The sequence below is a fragment of the Synchiropus splendidus genome, chromosome 12, assembly GCF_027744825.2.
Source record: "Synchiropus splendidus isolate RoL2022-P1 chromosome 12, RoL_Sspl_1.0, whole genome shotgun sequence".
In the NCBI taxonomy this organism is placed as follows: Eukaryota; Metazoa; Chordata; class Actinopteri; order Syngnathiformes; family Callionymidae; genus Synchiropus; species Synchiropus splendidus.
Window position 1 is genome coordinate 17,919,283 of NC_071345.1, and position 19,266 is coordinate 17,938,548.

The following is a 19,266-nucleotide window of genomic DNA, read 5'->3' on the forward strand; positions in this document are numbered from 1 at the left end:
CATGATCGGGGCGACTTTATAGATTTCAACTGCAGTTAAGGCAACATGTCGATTTGTTTAATGTGTTGCACCCAAAACCTACGCGAAATAAAGTGAGTTCAGAGAGCAAATGCTATGTCGGCATTTTAATTTTTTGCTGAAAGTCTCCTGATTATTTTAACTTGAAGTGATTTTATGCACTTCCGCCTCTGGCGACGCACAGGTCTGTTGCTTACCCATGATGCATTGTGGCTACTTCCTACCAACACATGGGTGTCCAGATACGCTGCAGTTTTACTTAGATTACGGTCTTTATTGTTTTTGTTCCGACGTTAGTATTTACATTTGGTCTGCAAATGAAGGTTAAAGTGCTCTCGAGGAACCCGGACGACTATATCCGGGAGACGAAACTGGACGTTCACCGAGGTAAATCTTTAGATTTTAGCTTTAGCTGCTCATGTTTAGCATGTTTTACTCCATATACTCTCCTGTATGTTCTTGACGTTCACGTTATGTTTTCCCCATTACAATTACCAAACTGCTTGTTACCACATACTAACTTATAAAATAATAGAAATGCTCTATTAATGCATCATATCCAGCCCGGGTATGCATGAAAATGAGCTGACAGCAGAACAGTAACATGCTGATATGTGATAAGAGGCTTGGATAGTCTTACATTATAATTAGTTGGAAGACAATGTCACAAAAATACAAAACCGTTTTCAAGGCAGAACAAGGACACAATCAAAAATATATATACAAATGCATGCAAACAAGCAGTAGAGGCGGATACATCTTTTCCCAAGATCATGGCTCAAAAATCAAGTGATGCAGTGTTGACGGCCTGAAATTAAACAAGCAATGTTACAAATTTCAGCCAAAATTGGTGAAAAGAAATCGCTGCCCTTTTTATTGAATATTTGTACTTAGTGTCACCGATCAACAGAAATCTTTCCACACAGGATCAATTTGCGTTTTGTGTAATTTTTGTGTGTAGTCGTCTGTTATCTCACTAACCGGGGAAATTTGCTCTTAACAAGTGAAAATATCTTGTGAACTAATCCAAACCTTCTCCTGTTTAGTCCCGAGGAATTATGACCCAACACTCCACCCGTTTGAGGTGTGCAGAGAATACACACGAGCTTTAAATGCTACAAAGCTAGAGAGGGTCTTTGCTAAGCCTTTTATTGCCTCTTTGGATGGCCACAGAGATGGTGTGAACTGTTTGGCCAAACACACCAAGAGCCTCTCCACCCTGCTCTCTGGCTCATGTGATGGCGAGGTACTTGTTTTTTAAACTTATGTTCTTGCATGCCCTTTTCATCGGTAAACATTGAATATTTTTTTAATTTTATTTCAAGGTCAAAGTGTGGAATCTAACCAAGCGGGAATGTGTCCGCACACTCCAAGCACATGAAGGTTTTGTCCGGGGATTGGTCGTCCGGTTCTGTGGCACTTCCTTTTTCTCGGTATTATTGTATTATTATGCTGTGTTTTAATCAAAAGCTTACCCAGATTTTGTTTTTCTTTCTAACACAATGGCAGGTTGGAGATGACAAAACAGTGAAGCAGTGGAAGATGGAGGCACCAGGGTATGGAGAACAGGAAGAGCCTATCAACACAATTCTAGGCAAGGTGAGGTGATATGTTCATTTGTAATAGGGCTGTTTTTTTATGGATTTCAGCTCTAAGACCTTCTTAAATATTATCTTGCAGACAGTCTTCACTGGACTTGACCATCACCAGACAAATGGTATGTTTGCAACATGTGGTCAGCAAGTGGACATTTGGGATGAGCAGCGGAGCAGCCCCATCCGTTCCTTCACGTGGGGTGTAGATAGCTTCAGCTCAGTGCGCTTCAACCCAGTAGAGGTGAGACTCTATTCGGATATTCTCAGCATATGATTGTGTTTAAGAAACATAACAAACTTTTATTTCGACATATCATGGTCCTTTTTTCCTCGTTGATTGGTCATTAGTGGAAGGCCGCTTTAACCCAGTGGAGATGTGAATATTGGAGGTGGAAGCCAGAACTAAATAGATTGTACAGTGGTACCTCTGTTCTCGACCGCAATCCGTTCCAGACAGATGTTCGAGAAGCGATTTGTTCGAAATCTGAATCGATTTTTCCCATTACGATTAATGGAAAAAGAAACAATGCATTCCAAGCCTTAAAATAGTCTTTTGTAGGAGTGAATGTAGAGTGTCTGCTGCAGGTGCACTGTTCGTCTATGTGTGTGGCCGCTGCATGTGGGAGGGGTTGCCGAGTGAGTGACGTCTCTCCAGAAGTGAAGAGGTGCCCGGTGCGTGTCCAGCTCTGAATGTGCGCTTCTGTGCAGTTTGGCTGTGACAAAGTCATAAACCAAGTGACGCTCTGTCCCAGACTCGCCTCATCCCTGTCCGAGCTCCAGCCGACAACAGGACATAAAAACCCTCGAGTGCGCGCTCCAGCCTCGGAGGTGTGGAGAGCGAGCACCTCCCCTGTGACACTCTACCACGGTCCAATGCGGAGACAGGAAAGGTTTTACACCTCAATATGAAGAAAAAACAGTCACTAAATGTAGCTAACGGGACATGTCTGCATACAGAGGTTGCGTTGTACACAATAACAAAGCGCGCTGTGGGTCAGCTGATCAGTCCGCGCACGTTATGTTTTTTCTGGCTTTTTTCAGGGCGTTCGAGTTCTGGATTTTCGTTCGAAATCAGAAGCTAAAAAAGTCTCTTAATTTTTGTTCGAACTCCGATTTGTTCGAAGTCCGGGACGTTCGAAAACCAAGGTACCACTGTATTTGGTTGCCAAAGAATCTGGTGGCTATTTTCTGCGTCATGTTTCATGAACTGGATCCTAAGGAGATCATTCCTCTGCACTGTTATGTGTAGCTCATTCGTGGGGAGACTCACTGCACAACATAACATGATTGAATAAATCAAAATTCATTTGAGAGTTCAATGTACTCTAATGGAATGCTTTTACAAAAACAAATGTTTTTCATTAGATTCTCAAAAGAGTGACACAAAGTGATTGAATTAAAACGTAACTGGAGGGTGTCTTAAAAAATCTGTATCTCGGGTAATGCATGTTATTGTTTCGAGTTGAACAGAAGGGCCAAAATGACAGGCCCTAAAAAGCCATTTTGATTCTATATTAGTAGAAGCCTTTTAAATCAAGATAAATGAATGCTTTTTGCATCCTAACCTGTAAAAACTTGCAAGTCCTCATTTGAGTCAAAGCTTTCTCTATCTTTATTTTTGCTCACTGCAAAGTGATCCATCTGATGATGAGCATATAAATACTAGCATGCTCCATCTTGTTTTATTAAATTAATGTTTCAGTGGTTTGATTGTTGTTGATATATGTAACAAATGTATTGTGATGAATAACTTGTAGTGTTGTTAGCAGTCAGTAGATGGTGCTCTTTACATGTGTTCTACATTTGGCTTTTTTAATCACTGAAGACCATGTTTGGTGCATGGACTTTGTTTATTGGTGTGTTATAACTGTGAAAATAGTACTTTGTATTGTTGTGACATTATCCCATGTTACTTCTATTAGACTGAACTTCTTGCCAGCTGCGCTTCAGACAGAAGTATCGTGCTGTATGACATGAGGGAGTCTGCGCCGCTGAAGAAGGTATGGAGTTTGCCCAATGAAATGCCTTCCTTTGGAGCTCTTTTACAGCCTTTCTGATGCTTAAACTGCTCCATCCTTTTGTTACCATCACCAGGTCATTATGACAATGAGAAGCAACACGTTATGCTGGAACCCCATGGAGGCGTATTACTTCACATCCTCGAATGAAGACTACAAGTGAGTGCAGTTCTGTCCTCTAGAATTGTGATTCTTGAAAGAATGTATTATTTTAAAAATAGTGCAAATTCAAAAATACAATATTGATATTATTTAATAATATAATAGACTATATATTTCATCAGCTTAAAAATATGTGCCCATCCCATACCAGCATGATCGCCTGTCACTAACCACTTCTACTATAATAGTGGGGCTGTGATTGAAGCGTATTCACAGTGCTCCTGAGAGCACAAAGGTGAGACAGAAGGAAAAAACATGGCCTTGAGCAACATTATTCAGACTAATGTATGTACACGGAATTTTCCAGTTCGAGTGCAGAATTTTCTCTTTATAAGTTATTATTTTCAAAGAAATGAAGTAAAATAGTTAAACAATATATAGATACAGTATGTGAAGGAATGCAAAATAAATTTTGTTGTAGTACCTGTATTATTGTAGTAGTGTGGCATCACAAAATACTCGGGCTGTTACTTTTTCCAAGTGAACCCATATACTTGATGTGAACAGGTCTAATGAGGTGATTAATGTGTTTGTGTCTGTGTCTCTCCAGTCTTTACACGTATGACATGAGATACCTCAAGGAGCCCGTGACTATGCACATGGATCACGTGTCTGCAGTGCTGGATGTCGACTATTCTCCCACTGGCCGGGAGTTTGTGACTGCTAGTTTTGACAAAACCATCCGTATTTTCACAAAAGATCAAACTCACAGCAGGTCAGTGAACTTTACAATGTTCAATCATGACTGCAGGTTTCCAACACATGCATTGTGATGAACATACACTCAGTCATCTTATATATTTATCTCTGTCCAAAATAAAGGCCAATGCTAGTTTTTATTTAGTTGGAAATATATAACATATATACGATCAATAACTGTTGTATTACAACGCTAATAGTAAGGCCACAACTTGTTCTGCCTTGTGTTTATTGGATGAGCCTAAACTCGGCAGTCTCTGATTTTTGTCCTCTGTGTGATCAAAATCACACAAAACCTTGAAAGATGAATTAGATATTTACACGATATGTTAAATTATGAAGCGTTTTTGCTCTCTTATTTGTGTTGAAGCGATCAGGAAAGTCAGTTATGAGGCATTATGAGCTGACCTTTTAGTGTTGAAGTGAAGTGAAATGAGTACTGTCACATTAACTCTCTTGCCTTCCACTGCAGGGAGGTGTACCACACCAAACGCATGCAGCACGTCATCTGTGTCAAGTGGTCGGCGGACAACAAGTACATCCTGAGCGGTTCTGATGAGATGAATATACGCATTTGGAAAGCAAATGCAGCTGAGAAATTGGGCGTGGTGAGTTTGCCTTTCTTTGTCAACACAACTTGAAGATGTTATATTTGCAGTAGAAATTTTCAATTGTAAATCTTGCTCACTGAGATACACTAACTCTGACTGCCTCACTTTGCTGCATTCATGAACTTAGTCACAGCCCAGCAGCCGCTGCCAGAGTAGCGTGAGAGGATGACCCGTGCCAGCTCACTTAATTGATGCTGACTTTGGTAGATAAGCTTCCAATAAGTTCTGTGTTGGCGCAATGGTCACTGTTGGCAATGGTATGCTGTGAAGCAGCACAACCGTGTTTCTGCATTAGTAACCTTTGTCTTGCAGGATCTAACAGCTTGTTGAAGCCTGCTTGGATTAGGGAACATGCCCCATGTTGGGCTGTGTTTACCTGTCACTCTTGTTGTCGACAGGCAGCTGTTGAAGCATGCTGCATCGAGCGTGGAGACCTTGACTATAGAACTTTTGCTGTCAGCGATGGTGTCACGCTGAGTAAGAGCACCACCAATTTGTTGTTTGTTCCAAGGATACAGAGGAGATCAGATGGAGTTGCACTGTGCGTTGCACTGTGCAGGTCGAGAGAACGCCTATGACAGGATTCTGAGAGAGGAAGTGTAGTACTGTCTGAGGGAGTCAGGAGCATCAGAGAACTATGTGAGAGGACAGTGAGACAGTGGTGAGGTGAGGGAGTGCCATCAACCTTGGGTTCAACCTTGTGGGGCACATCTCAGGACCAACTAAATTTGAACCTCATTGCTGAGTATTTGTATTTTGTCAATGAGCTGTCTCCAAGAGCCAGATTGAAAATTTCCCCTGAGGAACCTGGTTATGTTTATATTAAATGATTCATGACTGTATTTTTTTTTTCTCAATACTATGTTGGAAAAGGTGGGCAGTGATAAAGGGGATGTCGGTCTGTAGTCATGCAACAAAAGAACAAGAAAATGCCTCCTGTTTACTCTGACACCAAGAGTTAACCTGGGAAAAGGAGAGTTTGTGTCTTGTTGGGTGGGAGCTGTGCTATACCCTTTGAATTTCTTTTACTATTTATTTTTAATTCTCTCTCGCTGACATTGTTGCTCCCTCATCCCAAATAGTCTCAGAAGCCAAATAGTAGCATGTGACATGATCAATCAAAACGCAGTGCAGAGCAGCCTCAATATGATTTTTGCTTAAAATCGGCACCGCTGTGTAATAGAATGTTTTTGCAAACACAAAATTGTGCCACGGAGGCTTCAGCGGTGACAGCACTGACTTCCAGCTCACAGCCTGGTCCGCTGGTGACCGAATAGTCAATACACGTCAGTGATTTTGACTTTCCGACCCATGTCTCACACGGTTCCTCTTTATTTGATCATTTCTTTGTTGTTTTTGTTGAATGTATGAAGCACAGGTGGCTCAGATCGTCCCTTTGGCGCTTCAGTGTGCATTACTACCCACCAGACTCTGAGCACGTATCTGTTGTTAAGGGGTGTCCCATTTCTAAGGAACAAGGTCTTCCTTAACCGATTTTGAGGATTGAGGTTGAGGATTAAGCAAGGAATTGGAATTTGCTCAAACTTAGTCTTTTGTAGTTTCACACAAAATCTTAACTAAATCGAAAATCGGCTTTTCAGGGAAGAAAAAAACAAATTTTGTTTTAGTCAAAATCGCAGAGCCCGGGTTATTAGTAGCAGACTACTGTTCTCCATTGCTTGTAGACAATGGCCGTAAATGTAACTTAATAATAGGAAAAAAAAGTTGCAATTTTCTTCTTCTCTCCTCCTGTAGTTGTAAGACAAACGGATGAGATGAAACTCATTGCCTAGCTCTCTTAAGATGGAGAATTTACCTTGGATTATGTTGGTCAGGAGCGCTGTTGGGTAGCCCTTTCATTGAAGGTACTGTCCTTGCTGGCGTGTGAGAGCTGCTGCATGATTGTAGAGTGTTTATAAAGTTCAGCCAAGCTGCTCAGTACGACCACACCATCTGAGATACCATACTCTTATTTGTTGGGAGTAAAACTTATTTTTATATTACATACATATAATGTTTGAAATAATTCGGAATTTATTAGTCATCGTTTCATATCAATGTAATTCTAGAGATCTTACCTTGTGATAAGTAGAAAGTTCCATCCAGGGGCATTTTTAATTTGTCAAAAACTCACAATAATGTCGTATATATATATATATATATATATATATATATATATATTTAACACAAACTGTAGTAAGAACATTCTTCTGGTCCCCTTTAGGGGGAGCTGTAGAGCGCAGTGCGGCTCAGACTACTGCTGTAATACTGAATGATACACAGACTGTGTTGGCAGAATTGAGGGCTGTCTGTTATTTTACGTTACACCCGCGTCTGGAATAATAGTCTTTTATAACTCCAGGAAGTGTTCCAGTGCCCCAAATACCAGTTATGACAGAATAATTGAGATAGATGGCAGCCATCCTTCATCCCTAATCGGATTCACTCGTGCTGATTCTCATAATGCAACTTGAGAGTGGAGGACCGGCTCACTTTTGGCACTTGTTTCACTGTCACTGTGCGAGCGAAGATTTATTCCCAAGCATTGCACTTAAAGAGATCAGACGCGCCCTGCGCCTATCAGCAGTTTGAATCGGTCCAATCACTTAAAGCGGCCCACTCTGAACATAATGAAGCATTAACAATCAAGTTGCACCAAAAGGGTATTTAATTATCAAGAAACGCTGAAATGCTGAATCCAGCGTTCGTCTCCTTTTGACGCATCTGATTAGACGCTTCAATCTGCTGCTTCATGTCTCCTCCTCTCATTTTTTTTTTCACTCCACAGTGCTCCTGTGTTCCCAAACAAAACTCCTCATCTTCAGGCTTTTAAAATCAAAGCCGGTGTGAGGAAACCGTCTTCGGTTCCTGTGCTACGCTACGTGCATAGTAGCTAACATCGTAACGGTCAGCCTTAATAACATGTAGCTAGCTGCAGCACTTCTGAATAGCTGCAGTGGCCAGTACCTCCAAACACCCTGGAAGAGTCTCCTTTCCCCCGTTCTTGCAGCATAAAAGAAAAAATAATGAACAAAATGTGAGAGACATATTGAACAGCAAAAAAAAACAATTGAAAGAGGCAGACACGATGATGCCCCATCGTCTTCGTCGTCATCGTCCATGAGATGAGGAAGAGTATCACCTATGGATCTGATCCCCATCTAATTCAGGTTGACTTCCCAGTTTTTGGGTCTCACTGAAGATTCTTCTCTTTTACAGTATGCCTTGACCTCTAACATTTTCAAGCTACAACCTTTGAACTGGTGATATTGAATTACAATATTTCATTGACAAAAACCCACCGTAATAAAATGATCAATCCATTTCATATAGGGCTGGACAAAAACACACCATGGTACAAGAATTGGCTTATTACCTTAGTACCTTACATTTTCAAAAAAAAAAACCAGACAAAATTCTAACTATATTTCTTTGCAGTCCTGCTCATCAAACCCTCTCTTGGACTGCTAGCTTTAGATGTCAGGAAGGATGTTTATGAGCAGATGCACTGAAAACTGTGGCACTGTGTTCGGTCCTTTCGAGCTAGAATGATACGGTTTTATTTTATTACGAATGATCCCCTTCAACCAACAAGGTCAGCATCTGACCACATTTTCTCTGTCAAATTAGATCTGGGACGAATCGTTGCTTTTAATTAGAATAAAAGCCTCGGTCCAAAGACAGGTCCACAGACCTGCTTGGAAAGAGTTAGCAGATATTGACTCGCCTATGATCCACTGGTGAAAGTTGACATGGTTGTTGAGTGGAATGTTTTGTTGAGATGAATAAAGAAAGCAGAACGTAATTCATCAGCCTCATTCTAGTTTCATTCCGAACTTCTCAGGAGGAATGTTTACTGCAAGAGGTCTCATCTTTTCAGCTGGTGATGAAGTCATGGCGTCCTATACATATACAAGTTTAATGACTCCTACTGTACCAGTGACTCATTTCCAGGGGGAGCTCTTGTTCCACGTACTCTGCAGTGATTCATGCTGTGGTCTTTTTGCTTCCACCGGCAGAAGTTGAAGACTCCATTAAAATGCGGGCCTTGTTCATGAAAAGAAATCTCTCCTCCAGTACCAGGATGAAACAGTGAAAACACTGACAACTCCTCCTGTCCTTGTGAGAACACCTTGAATTGGAAAAGTTGTGTTTTATCTTCCAGATGTTGCACAGAGAGAGAGCTTCAGCCAATTACAACCAGAGGCTGAAGGAGAAGTTCCAGCACCACCCGAAGATCAAACGCATCGCCCAGCACCGGCATCTCCCCAAGTCCGTCTACCAGGAGGCCAAGCAGCAGAAGATCATGAGACAGGCCAGCTCCAGAAAGTGTGTACCTCTTCCACGCATCTTTTTAAGCTTGTTAGACACCGACTCTCTGGAACAGAAGGGCGCAGGGGTGACTGTGAATCCAGCTTCAGCCAGAATTGCTGTGACGATGGACAGACACCATCGCAGATGTGACACCCCCCCTCCCGCCTCCGTCTCAATAAGCCTAACATACTCATTTACAGTCTGTATGCAGGATTGATTGGTTTCAGTTTGCCCTGCAGCCCAGTGATTCATCGCCGGCTTGGTGTTTTTTTTAATTACCGGCAGGACGTCAGACGAGTGTTTGGACTATGAATGATTTACTGTCGGTGGTTTATGCATTATTTTCATGGTACATTAGTGTAGCCATTGACGTAGATGTTAAATCAACACTCACTCACGGAGCTTCTACCTTATTTTCCAGGGAGAGGAACGTTCGAAAGCACAGCAAGCCAGGAAGTGTTCCGGTGCGGTCGGAAAAGCAGAAGCATGTTGTGGCCGAGGTCAAATAAAAACCCCAGAGCTTGGATGCTGTGCTTTGTGGACCATTCTTGGAAGACTTTGGATAAAGTGTTTGATCAAGAACTGTTTAAAGAGCGTCTTTTCTTTTACACTGCACCATCTTCTAAAAACAATATATGGTTCTTTTTTTTCAAAGCCTTTTAAGAGGCTTGTATCTTGTCACCTTCCCATGTTAGAAACTAATAAAGTTTAAAGCTCCTGTCTCACTCTCTCAGTTGGGAGTCTCTTTTTTGCAGTGCCCAACTGCCGTCTGGCCATCTGCTCCTGGAAGATCACTCCCTGGACCAAAGGGAGATGTGCTTTGACTAAAGTGTGATCACAACTTGTGGCCAACACTGTGGTTGAAATGTTCTTCTAATTATAATTTTTGTTTGTATTTTTCACAACCGTGTTTTATTTTCAATGTTCAAGCAACTAAATTTGTGTTCCTTTGACCAAAATTTAAAGTGAATAGAACCATTCCTCCTCCTCCTGAGTTTGACAGGATTGTTATTTACATGTGATAATCTGAATCGCAGGTGATTTAAAGCAGCCGCACACTTGTTGATGTGTGCTCGGAGCTAATTGACTTACAGACATAATGAGGCTTGATCCTCTTAATGTTGCCCCTCCAATCCTATCAGCAGTGCAGCCCGGGACGGTCTTCCCATTTTTTCTTTTTTTTTTCTGAGGGGGTGAGGTGTTCATTTATTATTCCGCCAATAGTTGCATTAGGGCCCCACACCATGTATTTATACCATTTAGGTTGGTGACTCTTTTAAAAGAAAAAAAATATTTGGCCTAAAAACACAAAATATTTGTTCCAGTAATATCAGTGCAGCTACTGTGCTTGCTAGACATTCCATCTCAATAGAATAGGTGAGTCTCAAAATGACATTTTTAACCACATTACTCCTGGTAGTGTGTGTGCTTGCTTCTCTGCCTGTGTAGCTGGGATTGACTCCACTGCCTGTACATTGACGAAGCGAAATATAACTACTGAATGAGCTGTTTTTTTTTATAAATTACGATATGTTGTGTCATCTGAAATCCCGATCCGGTGATCCAGCCACCACAGAACAGTCCAGTCCGTGTTTTGCGTGCAGCTGTCGCCCTGCTGTCAATGAACATCCAGCGTCCTCTTCTTTCTTCTACGTGCTTCCATCGCTCCTCCTCTTCCTATCTGGGCTTTTCCCCCCCTCCTCGCTCAATCCACCCCCCTCCCCTCACTCTACCGTTGCATCCATTTTTAGTGCATTTAAGAAATCGGCAAGAATTACAAACCTGGCGGAAGGCGAGCTGCACGGACAGCCGGAGGAGGGATAAGGACCCAAACACGGACGGACCTGCTTCTTTTTTGTTTATTCCGACATGTCCGTCGTACCTTTCTGTGTCAGGATGGCAGCGATGGGATAGACAGGATTGAACATGACTGCGAAATAAAAGGCAAGACTTGGTTCTTCTTCATGTTGATGTTTTTTTCCTTCCCAACCGCTGGATGGCTGCGTGGCGGGATGGATGGTGCCGGGAATACTACCTGAAGGTTGCAGCTGCTGCGGGCATCCATGTCTAATCCCGAGTGTTTTCCCATTGCAGAAATATTCATGTTTACATGTCAACCCGCGGCAGAGTCAGGATACTCATCTCTCACCTCCCTAGCTTTGTTTCATAGACATTTAGTGTCGGTTTACCGGGAGTATTTTGATGTTTGTGGATGCAGTGTTTTCAGCACCAGCTGCTGAATTTGCTTTGAGTGGAGCAGAAAACACAGGCACACACACACACACATGCTGCTGGTTGACGATGTGCTTTATGTTTCTATAATTCCAGCCACTGTGAGTAAAAGATGTCCGCTCCACAAGGGCCCCGGGGCGGCCCTGGCCCTGCTGCCTCCGCGGCCGGCGCCATGCCGGAGATGCCGGACCTCAGCCACCTCACCGAGGAGGAGAGGAAGATCATCCTCGGCGTCATGGACCGACAGAAGAAGGAGGAAGCGAAGGAACAGTCCATGTTGAAGTAAGTCACCGCGCTGTTTGGCTGTCAGACGGAGGAGTAGCTTGTGTGTGACTTCCTACATTTGTGACCGGACTGAAGGCTCATGTTTCCCCCCCTGACACCCAAGACTCGGCTCCAACACCCGCCTGACACGCCGAAGGAACGACGTGTCCTTTTTTATTCCCTTGTTTTGAGGCAAATACGTCAAGTTAATGGCTCGAGTGTGGCTTCTATAGTGGTGCGTTCGCTGCCCTCTTCCCCTGCTGTGTTGTATATGTGTACTATGGAGGGTTGGGTTAGCAGCAACGGGCGCCATTTTCACGTAAAAATACACGCCAAAATTGCTTCACCTTTCCCCACGAGCGTCAGCGACATTACACAATATGACACGAGTGAGATCATTTAAGGTGTCCTTTGTGGTCGCGGTGCACGTACGGCGTGTGCGTTAGAGGGAGCGTGCTGTCAGACTCTCGCTTTCTGTGACACACACGCATTTGTGTACAGATGTCGCTCAGAGCGGTTCAGCACCACGGAGCTGTCCACTGAAGGCTTTTACTTTTAAGGTGGTGATTCCGCCATGTTTACTGTGAAATAAGCGACACAGGTGGCCAAGAAGCAGCGACTCGATCGCGTTGAAACACATGTGTCCTACGGTTGTAGTGACGGTGAATGCAACACTGCGTCTTGCTGTCAGAGTTACACAACCTGGTGGCATTGATCCTCGTTTGAAAAAGACTGGTGTGGAAATTTCAAGGTGTTTTTTTGTCTGATTTTACACTCCTTCAGAAGAAAAGTTGCAACGCTCCCACTATGTGCTGACTTGCTAAAATCCACTGTGCCGTTTTAAAAATCCGTAAAAGAGAGAACTTGAGGGCGCTATCATTAGCCTTGGCTCCCGACCAGCACCGTGGCTGTTTCATGGCTTCTGAGTGGTTAAAAGGTGAAGCCTGTGATCACAGAGAGCCTTTTAAGAGGCATTAGAGCCTGTTGTTTTCCGACATCAGGTAAATATTTGCACCGGGGCAACATTCAAATGGAAAGAAAAGTTGTGCAATCCCACCTTGGATGCGGCTGCATGACAAACATGACTCATGTACTCTGAGACGACTGGAGCTGGAGCGGTGCATGCTGTGTGAATCATCCTGGCTGTTTCCTCTATCTCCCCCCTAATATCTCGCATGTCCTCCCCCCGTCGCTGACTGTTTTTCATGTTTCTCTGAGGTAAAGTGGATTGTCAGATTTAGTCACTCGTTGTCCCATGGTGATGTCAAAGCCTTGTCATGACGGAGCATGAGCATAAGAGACTGTTCTTTACAAGGGTGAAACCTCGCTGACTGACCGTGTCACCTCAGTGCTAGCTTGCATCGGGAGGTCATAGGGCTTCACTGTCGATTTCCCGCCCGCTGGCTTGTGCGACTATTATATTTGTTACATATTCTCATCCGTGCATTGTGTGTTAGCGCCGCCTCACCTCGATTGATCATCGTACAAAATATGAATAATATTAAAGGATCCAAAAGCAGTCGGATGTTTTTGATTCTACTGTATTTGGTGCGTATGTGGGACCAGATTTAACTCATGAAATACTTTAAAGCACTTTCTGTAACTGGCATCATGAAGTGAAGTGTTTCCACCATTCAAATGAATTCAAACTCACCTTAGGTTGGAAATCCATGTAGAAATCAAAGGGCAGTGTATTCACCTTCAAACATAGCTGCTGGTTGTTTACACGGTAAATAAATAGTTATGTTTATACTGCTTTAGCAAATACCTGCTTTCTGTGTCAGTCTGAGTAATTTGTCTAAGCAGCGCAGTCTAATCGCGATGTTGCTGGTGGCAGTTTCAAGTAAAAGGCTTCATAACAATGAACTCTGTGCTGTGAAAGGTTTTTTAAATATGGTGCACCATTGCCTCATGTACTCCTCCTCATGAATTTGTTTAATAGAAGAGTCTATACCTCTGCAGGGGTTTCATTCAAAACATCTTAATATGATTCTAAATAACACTATTATTATTTTTGAAGCGTATATTTTAGGGGCAATGCTTTTTCCTGAAAAGGCCAATTGATCAGAAAAGCCATTACTTGTTTAACTAATGTAATATAATTCACATGGTCAAGAAAATGAAGGCGTAACTTTCAGAAAAATTCAGAAGTTATATTTTAAATTAAAAAATGTAAATATTTCCAGATGATCAGTTTCATAGTTTCACTTCATGGTGGCTACATATACTCCAGACCTCACTTTTGGTCCGGTCCGTCCATACATTTTTGACTCTAATAGTATTTATTCTAATTCCCAAGATGTCTTCAAAGTAGTAAATAAGTTATTTATCATTTTTTTTCAAAAATGGTCACACACACAATGATCGTCGGGAAATCAGCTCAAAGTGTTCACAAAACACTGGTCTTTCTTTATCCTGGAAGCATTTTGAAATTTAAAATTCACTCTAAATATATTCTAATATACAAAGCAGACAGATGGTGGTGGTTGACACTTCCACGATGATTTATTAATCTTCATCACTAGAGTGAGGCTTTGTGCTTGTGAGTGTGTGAGTTTGTGCTGTGCTTTATCTATATGAATAATAGGAGTCATGGTGAGTCACCAAGTCTGTAAATCCCTACTTTCTTTACCTATGAATCATACAAGCATCATCCCAGTGTAGAGGCAACCGCAGCGGATTAACTTGAATGGTGTGTCACATTCACAGCAGTGTGGGAAACACACACACACTCCCACACCATACATCCTGCCATGGTCACTGCCGCTCCACAATCCCTCTACCGCTTGGATGGCATTTTAGGTGGCAGTTTAAACACGGGAGTGTGTAATTTAACAGAGGGAAGCCTCAGAGGATGGAGGAGAGGGAGAGAAGCCCCCTCTGCTGGGTTCACCAGCTCTCTTGAGGCGCTTCCATACTGACTTACATGGCTGTCTTAAGTTCCACATGAACAAAATGCAACTCAAACTTACTGTCATGATACTGAGTGAACCCTCCCACCCCCATACAGCCCAGCCATTGTGTACCAGAGCAAAACTCTCGCTCATGACTGTGATGTGGGTGACCCCCAACGGAAGCCTGGGGCTCCACTTCTTCTTTCTCTTTGTGCCCTGCTCTGCTCCAGGTCAGCTTTGCATGGTGGCTACCATTAGCACCACATCCTCAGCCCTTCACTCATGGCGTTGCACTTTCCCGTGTCCAGCGCAGATTATAAGTATGTAAGTTGATATCATACGTCACTGTCAGTCTCCAGCTGATTCAGGATTTGATCCTAGAGGAACAAATGCCATAGCTGCCTGTCATATTGCCTGAAAGAAAATCACTTTTTAGTTTTCATTATGTTGATTAACTGGGGTTCACTGTTGTAGAATTTAAATAAACCTGGTCAACGGTTATTTCTTGTATTTAAATTTGTTCTTTTGTAACTTTATTTAAATATGGGGAAAAAAATCTTGAGCCAAACAATACTCATAATTTTGCTTACAGTTTAGTATTTTGACAATTTTCAAGGGAACATTTATCATGCAGTATAGTGTTTATTATTATTATGAGTATGGCTGAATCTATTTCTACCTATTGATACAATCCGAAGTAACATTTTTTGGCGAGTGTGAGGGAGAAAAATTCCAATACAAAACAGTGACTTCAGTGGCTTCAGCAGTCAAACAAGTGCCTGGGCTTAGCTGTGCGTTGAAGGACGTACACAAGAGTGATGTTTGCCGCTGCCACAGCTTTACATGCAGGACAAATGGTTGGATTGTTGATTTTTGACGTCTGGAATGTTCATATCTCGATATGCATATGATAGCGAAATTCCTTGAAGCTCAAATGATTAATTTGGTTTATATTTGTGTCACGTTTGAATCTTGAATTTTGGTTTTGATGATTTTGTGACACAATAATACAGCTGTTGTTCGTGTGATATGAGTTCATAACTAGGCATACATTTGTCCAATGAAGCATACTTATAGAGCAAAGCTTGCTTTACAGTCTTCAATTTAATTTGTTTAAATATTATCACACAAAAAGGGTTTAAAAGTTAAAGTTTGATCCTCATGAACTAACTTGTGAACATTATCTTCACGTTTTGTCAAGCTTGCTTTTTAAAAAAAAAATCCTTGTGAGGTCACTGATATTTCAATGTATGAAGCTTAAGTTTCTCCCCTTCACCTCTCTCAACTGTAGGATGGTGTCACTTTCTCACATCCTTGCCTACTTACTTCACTACATCACTGATTTTGGAATGTGGTTGAAATGTCTCTCTGACAAATGCATCTTCAAGCAGAAAACTGCCATGTCCATTAGCCTGGAGCTTAACCTGCTTAATCTAATTTAAGATTTAAAAAAAAAGAAACTGCAAAGTTTGCTTCTTCAGTGCAACCGTATGTTGTTTAGTTGTTTTCCTGTTGCATCTGTCACATGGGCCATCGCCACAGTCACTTCCTGGTTATTCCAGTGTGATATCATGTCCATTAGAGCGACGGCAGGTGAAAGATCTCAGTCCCCCCTGAACCCCCAGCATAGTCTCCTCCATACTCCACATGTTTAGTCATATTCTAGGGAATCAGGGAGGCGTGAGGATTTGTATGTGTATCTCCTATTAATGTCTTTGACCTAGAATTAGCTTTGATTGATCACATTCCAGTTCCTTTCTCGACGAGCCGCCCGCCTACCTCGTGTGCACACTCATCCACACCTCCCCCCTCCCGTCCTGGTCATTTATCTGATAGAGCCAGAGAGCCGGGTGTACCAGCTGGGGTCAGAGCTGGAGAGACGCCACGCGTCCCAAGAGGCTGCACAAGTGACGCTCTTCTCACAAATAAGCACGTCGGAAACAACAATTAAATTGGCTTTTGACACTAGCAAAACAAGTCCAATTGAAGTATGTTTTTTTGCGGGGACTAAGGCCTGGGAGTGTTTCCCCACACATGATTGAATAAGTAGCCTGGTAAAAAGATGTATGTGAGTGTCTAATATGTTGTGCATGCTGAAAACACGTGTTTACTTCCTGATTTTTCACATTTTTCTTTATGGCAGGTGAAAGAGCAGGTTCTGCATCCTCACAAAAGCCTTTAAATGTGGACTGAGCATTTAATGAATCACTAAATTTCTCTTTAATACTTGCAAGTATTTCAGAAGTACAGGGAGAAGTCATATTTCTGGCTTAGTTATCTTTTCTTTCTTTATCCCTCCATCTCAAATCTCAAGCACAGCTCAAGCAAACTCTTTTAATCACACATTTTCTTTTCTTAGTATTTCCATTTTTCCAGAGTTAACAATAGTAAATAAGATCTAAGACACGATAGAAAGTAGTTAAAATGAGTGAAAGTTTATTTTAATCTCATCTAATATGTTACATAACAAATATTTATTGTTACAGTCAATATTTATATTTGCATATTAGAGGTTGAAAGGTGCAGAGTGACTTATCCCTATATTTCTGAACAGTGGGGATGCGTGTTGCTGTATGTAGGTTGCGTGTGTCTGCGTGAGGTTCTTTATGTTGTGTTGTGTGTTACAAATCAGCAGAGGACCAGAAATAAGAAGGGTTATTTAAGAAAAAAAAATATAGGGAGTTATTGAACTATAAATTCAGCATTGCTAATGTATAGCATCAGCTTCTACAGCCTTTGTTAGCCAAGCTATTTCTGGCTCTTGACATCTTACTTCTTACACAGCTATGGCTTTTTAAATAACAGTGTAAAGCGCTGTATGTAAACCCTGATCACAAAGATTCAGCTCACCCGCAGGTCCAATACAACTAGCTTCTACAGGGTTTTAATGGTTATATATTTCAGTTTATAATTCATTCATAGACCTTGATGTAATGCTAGAATGTAATGTAGCTAACGTGCTAGAGGTAAAGAGTGTGAGGCTCACTCCGACATAATAAAGGGTTCATCCAACTATGTCATAATTTTGTAATCTTTTGAACTGTGTATAAATCTGACTTCCAAAGGTGCATCCATATTCTTTTTATTATTGACGTTTTCCTTCATTAAATGGCAGTATAAAATCTAGTTCGGCATTTACTCCTAGATGTACTGTATGGTTGTGCAGTGAAGCAAGGGTCATGCTCAAAAGCCTCCCCGCTGAGTATTATACAGTAGACACACAAACACACATGCACTGCCTGGCGCACTCACCCATGCTCGCTCTCCTTCCCATGCAAAGAGCAGATTCTGTCATGAGTGGTCCATAGACTCCCATCCCCCATCACTTTCCCCAAGGGGGAGAGAGAACTAGTGGGAGAGAGGATTCAGTCTTCATAAAGCAGAGCACACGCCAAACGAATACATCATCATGCTAATTAAAATAACAAGGTGTTTTGCTTCTCCCAAGTCAGATGCTGCAACATGTTGGCTTTCTAAGCACAAGGCCATTTTTTTTAAATATATGGTCTGTTCATGTGCTTACTGTGTTGGTTCTTTAAATTGAAACAGATATGGGCTCTATTATGTTACACTACGCTCATTTGCTACCGCGTACTCGCTGTTAGTGGCTGGAGCGAGTGAACGTGCCACTCAGTCCTTCGATTATCCTCCGTGTTTTTGTACGGTGGGGAGGAAACTGGAGTGCCTGCAGGAAACCCATGCAAACGCAGGGAGAACATTCAGCTGTTACACAGAATGCGACCAGGTTCACGAAGCCCAGGGTTGCCTCAAGATTCTAACTCGGGATCTTCTTGCTGTAAAGCTGCACTAACAGTGCATTGTACAGTACTGTCTTGCAGTGCTAAGACTTCACCTCATGAAATACTCATTTAGTACATGCATTGTATGTGCATGCTACGTTGAACGAGGCCATCTATCTATCTATCTATGGTCATCTCTGTTGCTATGTTCAGTTCCAAAAACGGTGAAAAGTGTCACCAGATAAAGATGGGGAAAATTCTGCCTGTATCTGCCGTACTTTCGCGCTATGATCCAGTTCGTGGGAAATTGTAGCTAGGAATGCCGTCACAGTCGAGTTCAGCGTGTTCCAGTTATCTTAGTCGGAAAAGAAGATCATGTAAAGCTATTCTCACACATTCCCAGTCCAGATATAAGCAACTTCTTGATAAATACGCCCTCCCTTGGCAACTAGAAAACCCACAGGATGAAGAGGAAACTAAACAGAATCAAAGGTTTGACTCCCTGTGTACGTTCGGGGAAGCCATCTTGGATTGGTGGAAGGGTGTTGGAGGTGACCGCTTTGGGGTAACTGGGATCTACCCAACTGGAATACACCAAAAAAATCTCATCCCATCGCCTTACTTTCACTCGACCAAAAACGCTGACATATCTGTTGACTTTTCAAAAGTGAAAAAGCAATGGCTTCTACAGTGTTGTGGCCCCACTAAGCGAGTTAGGA

At 42.2% G+C, this 19,266-nt stretch overlaps 2 protein-coding genes across 10 annotated transcripts in view; both read left to right on the forward strand.

Annotated features, from left to right (window-relative positions):
* The first annotated feature begins 237 nt into the window (after positions 1 to 237).
* Positions 238 to 10,150, forward strand: dcaf13 (ddb1 and cul4 associated factor 13). The gene is made up of 11 exons (XM_053881058.1): positions 238 to 405; positions 1,065 to 1,264; positions 1,344 to 1,451; positions 1,528 to 1,617; positions 1,699 to 1,854; positions 3,536 to 3,613; positions 3,708 to 3,790; positions 4,344 to 4,508; positions 4,965 to 5,100; positions 9,269 to 9,432; positions 9,839 to 10,150. Exons 1-11 carry the CDS (start codon positions 336 to 338, stop codon positions 9,924 to 9,926), a joined length of 1,338 nt encoding a protein of 445 aa, XP_053737033.1. The 5' UTR covers positions 238 to 335; the 3' UTR covers positions 9,927 to 10,150.
* Positions 10,151 to 11,143: 993 nt separating this feature from the next.
* rims2a (regulating synaptic membrane exocytosis 2a) overlaps positions 11,144 to 19,266 on the forward strand; it is a 129,774-nt gene continuing 121,651 nt past the window's right edge. For all 9 annotated transcript variants that reach the window (XM_053880344.1, XM_053880342.1, XM_053880345.1 and 6 more), the window contains exons 1-2: positions 11,144 to 11,361; positions 11,746 to 11,931. In XM_053880344.1, the coding sequence (XP_053736319.1) occupies positions 11,762 to 11,931 (170 nt within the window). In that variant the 5' untranslated portion in view covers positions 11,144 to 11,361; positions 11,746 to 11,761. The remainder of the gene's footprint in view (positions 11,362 to 11,745; positions 11,932 to 19,266) is intronic.

What these genes read in the sequence shown, in the direction of transcription:
- dcaf13 (XM_053881058.1), top strand. Translation starts at nt 336, where the DNA reads ATGAAGGTTAAAGTGCTCTCGAGGAACCCGGACGACTATATCCGGGAG. An exon ending in CTGGCTCATGTGATGGCGAG is followed by an intron (nt 1,265 to 1,343) that starts GTACTTGTTTTT and finishes TTTTATTTCAAG; the next exon opens with GTCAAAGTGTGGAATCTAAC. An exon ending in CAGCTGAGAAATTGGGCGTG is followed by an intron (nt 5,101 to 9,268) that starts GTGAGTTTGCCT and finishes TTTATCTTCCAG; the next exon opens with ATGTTGCACAGAGAGAGAGC.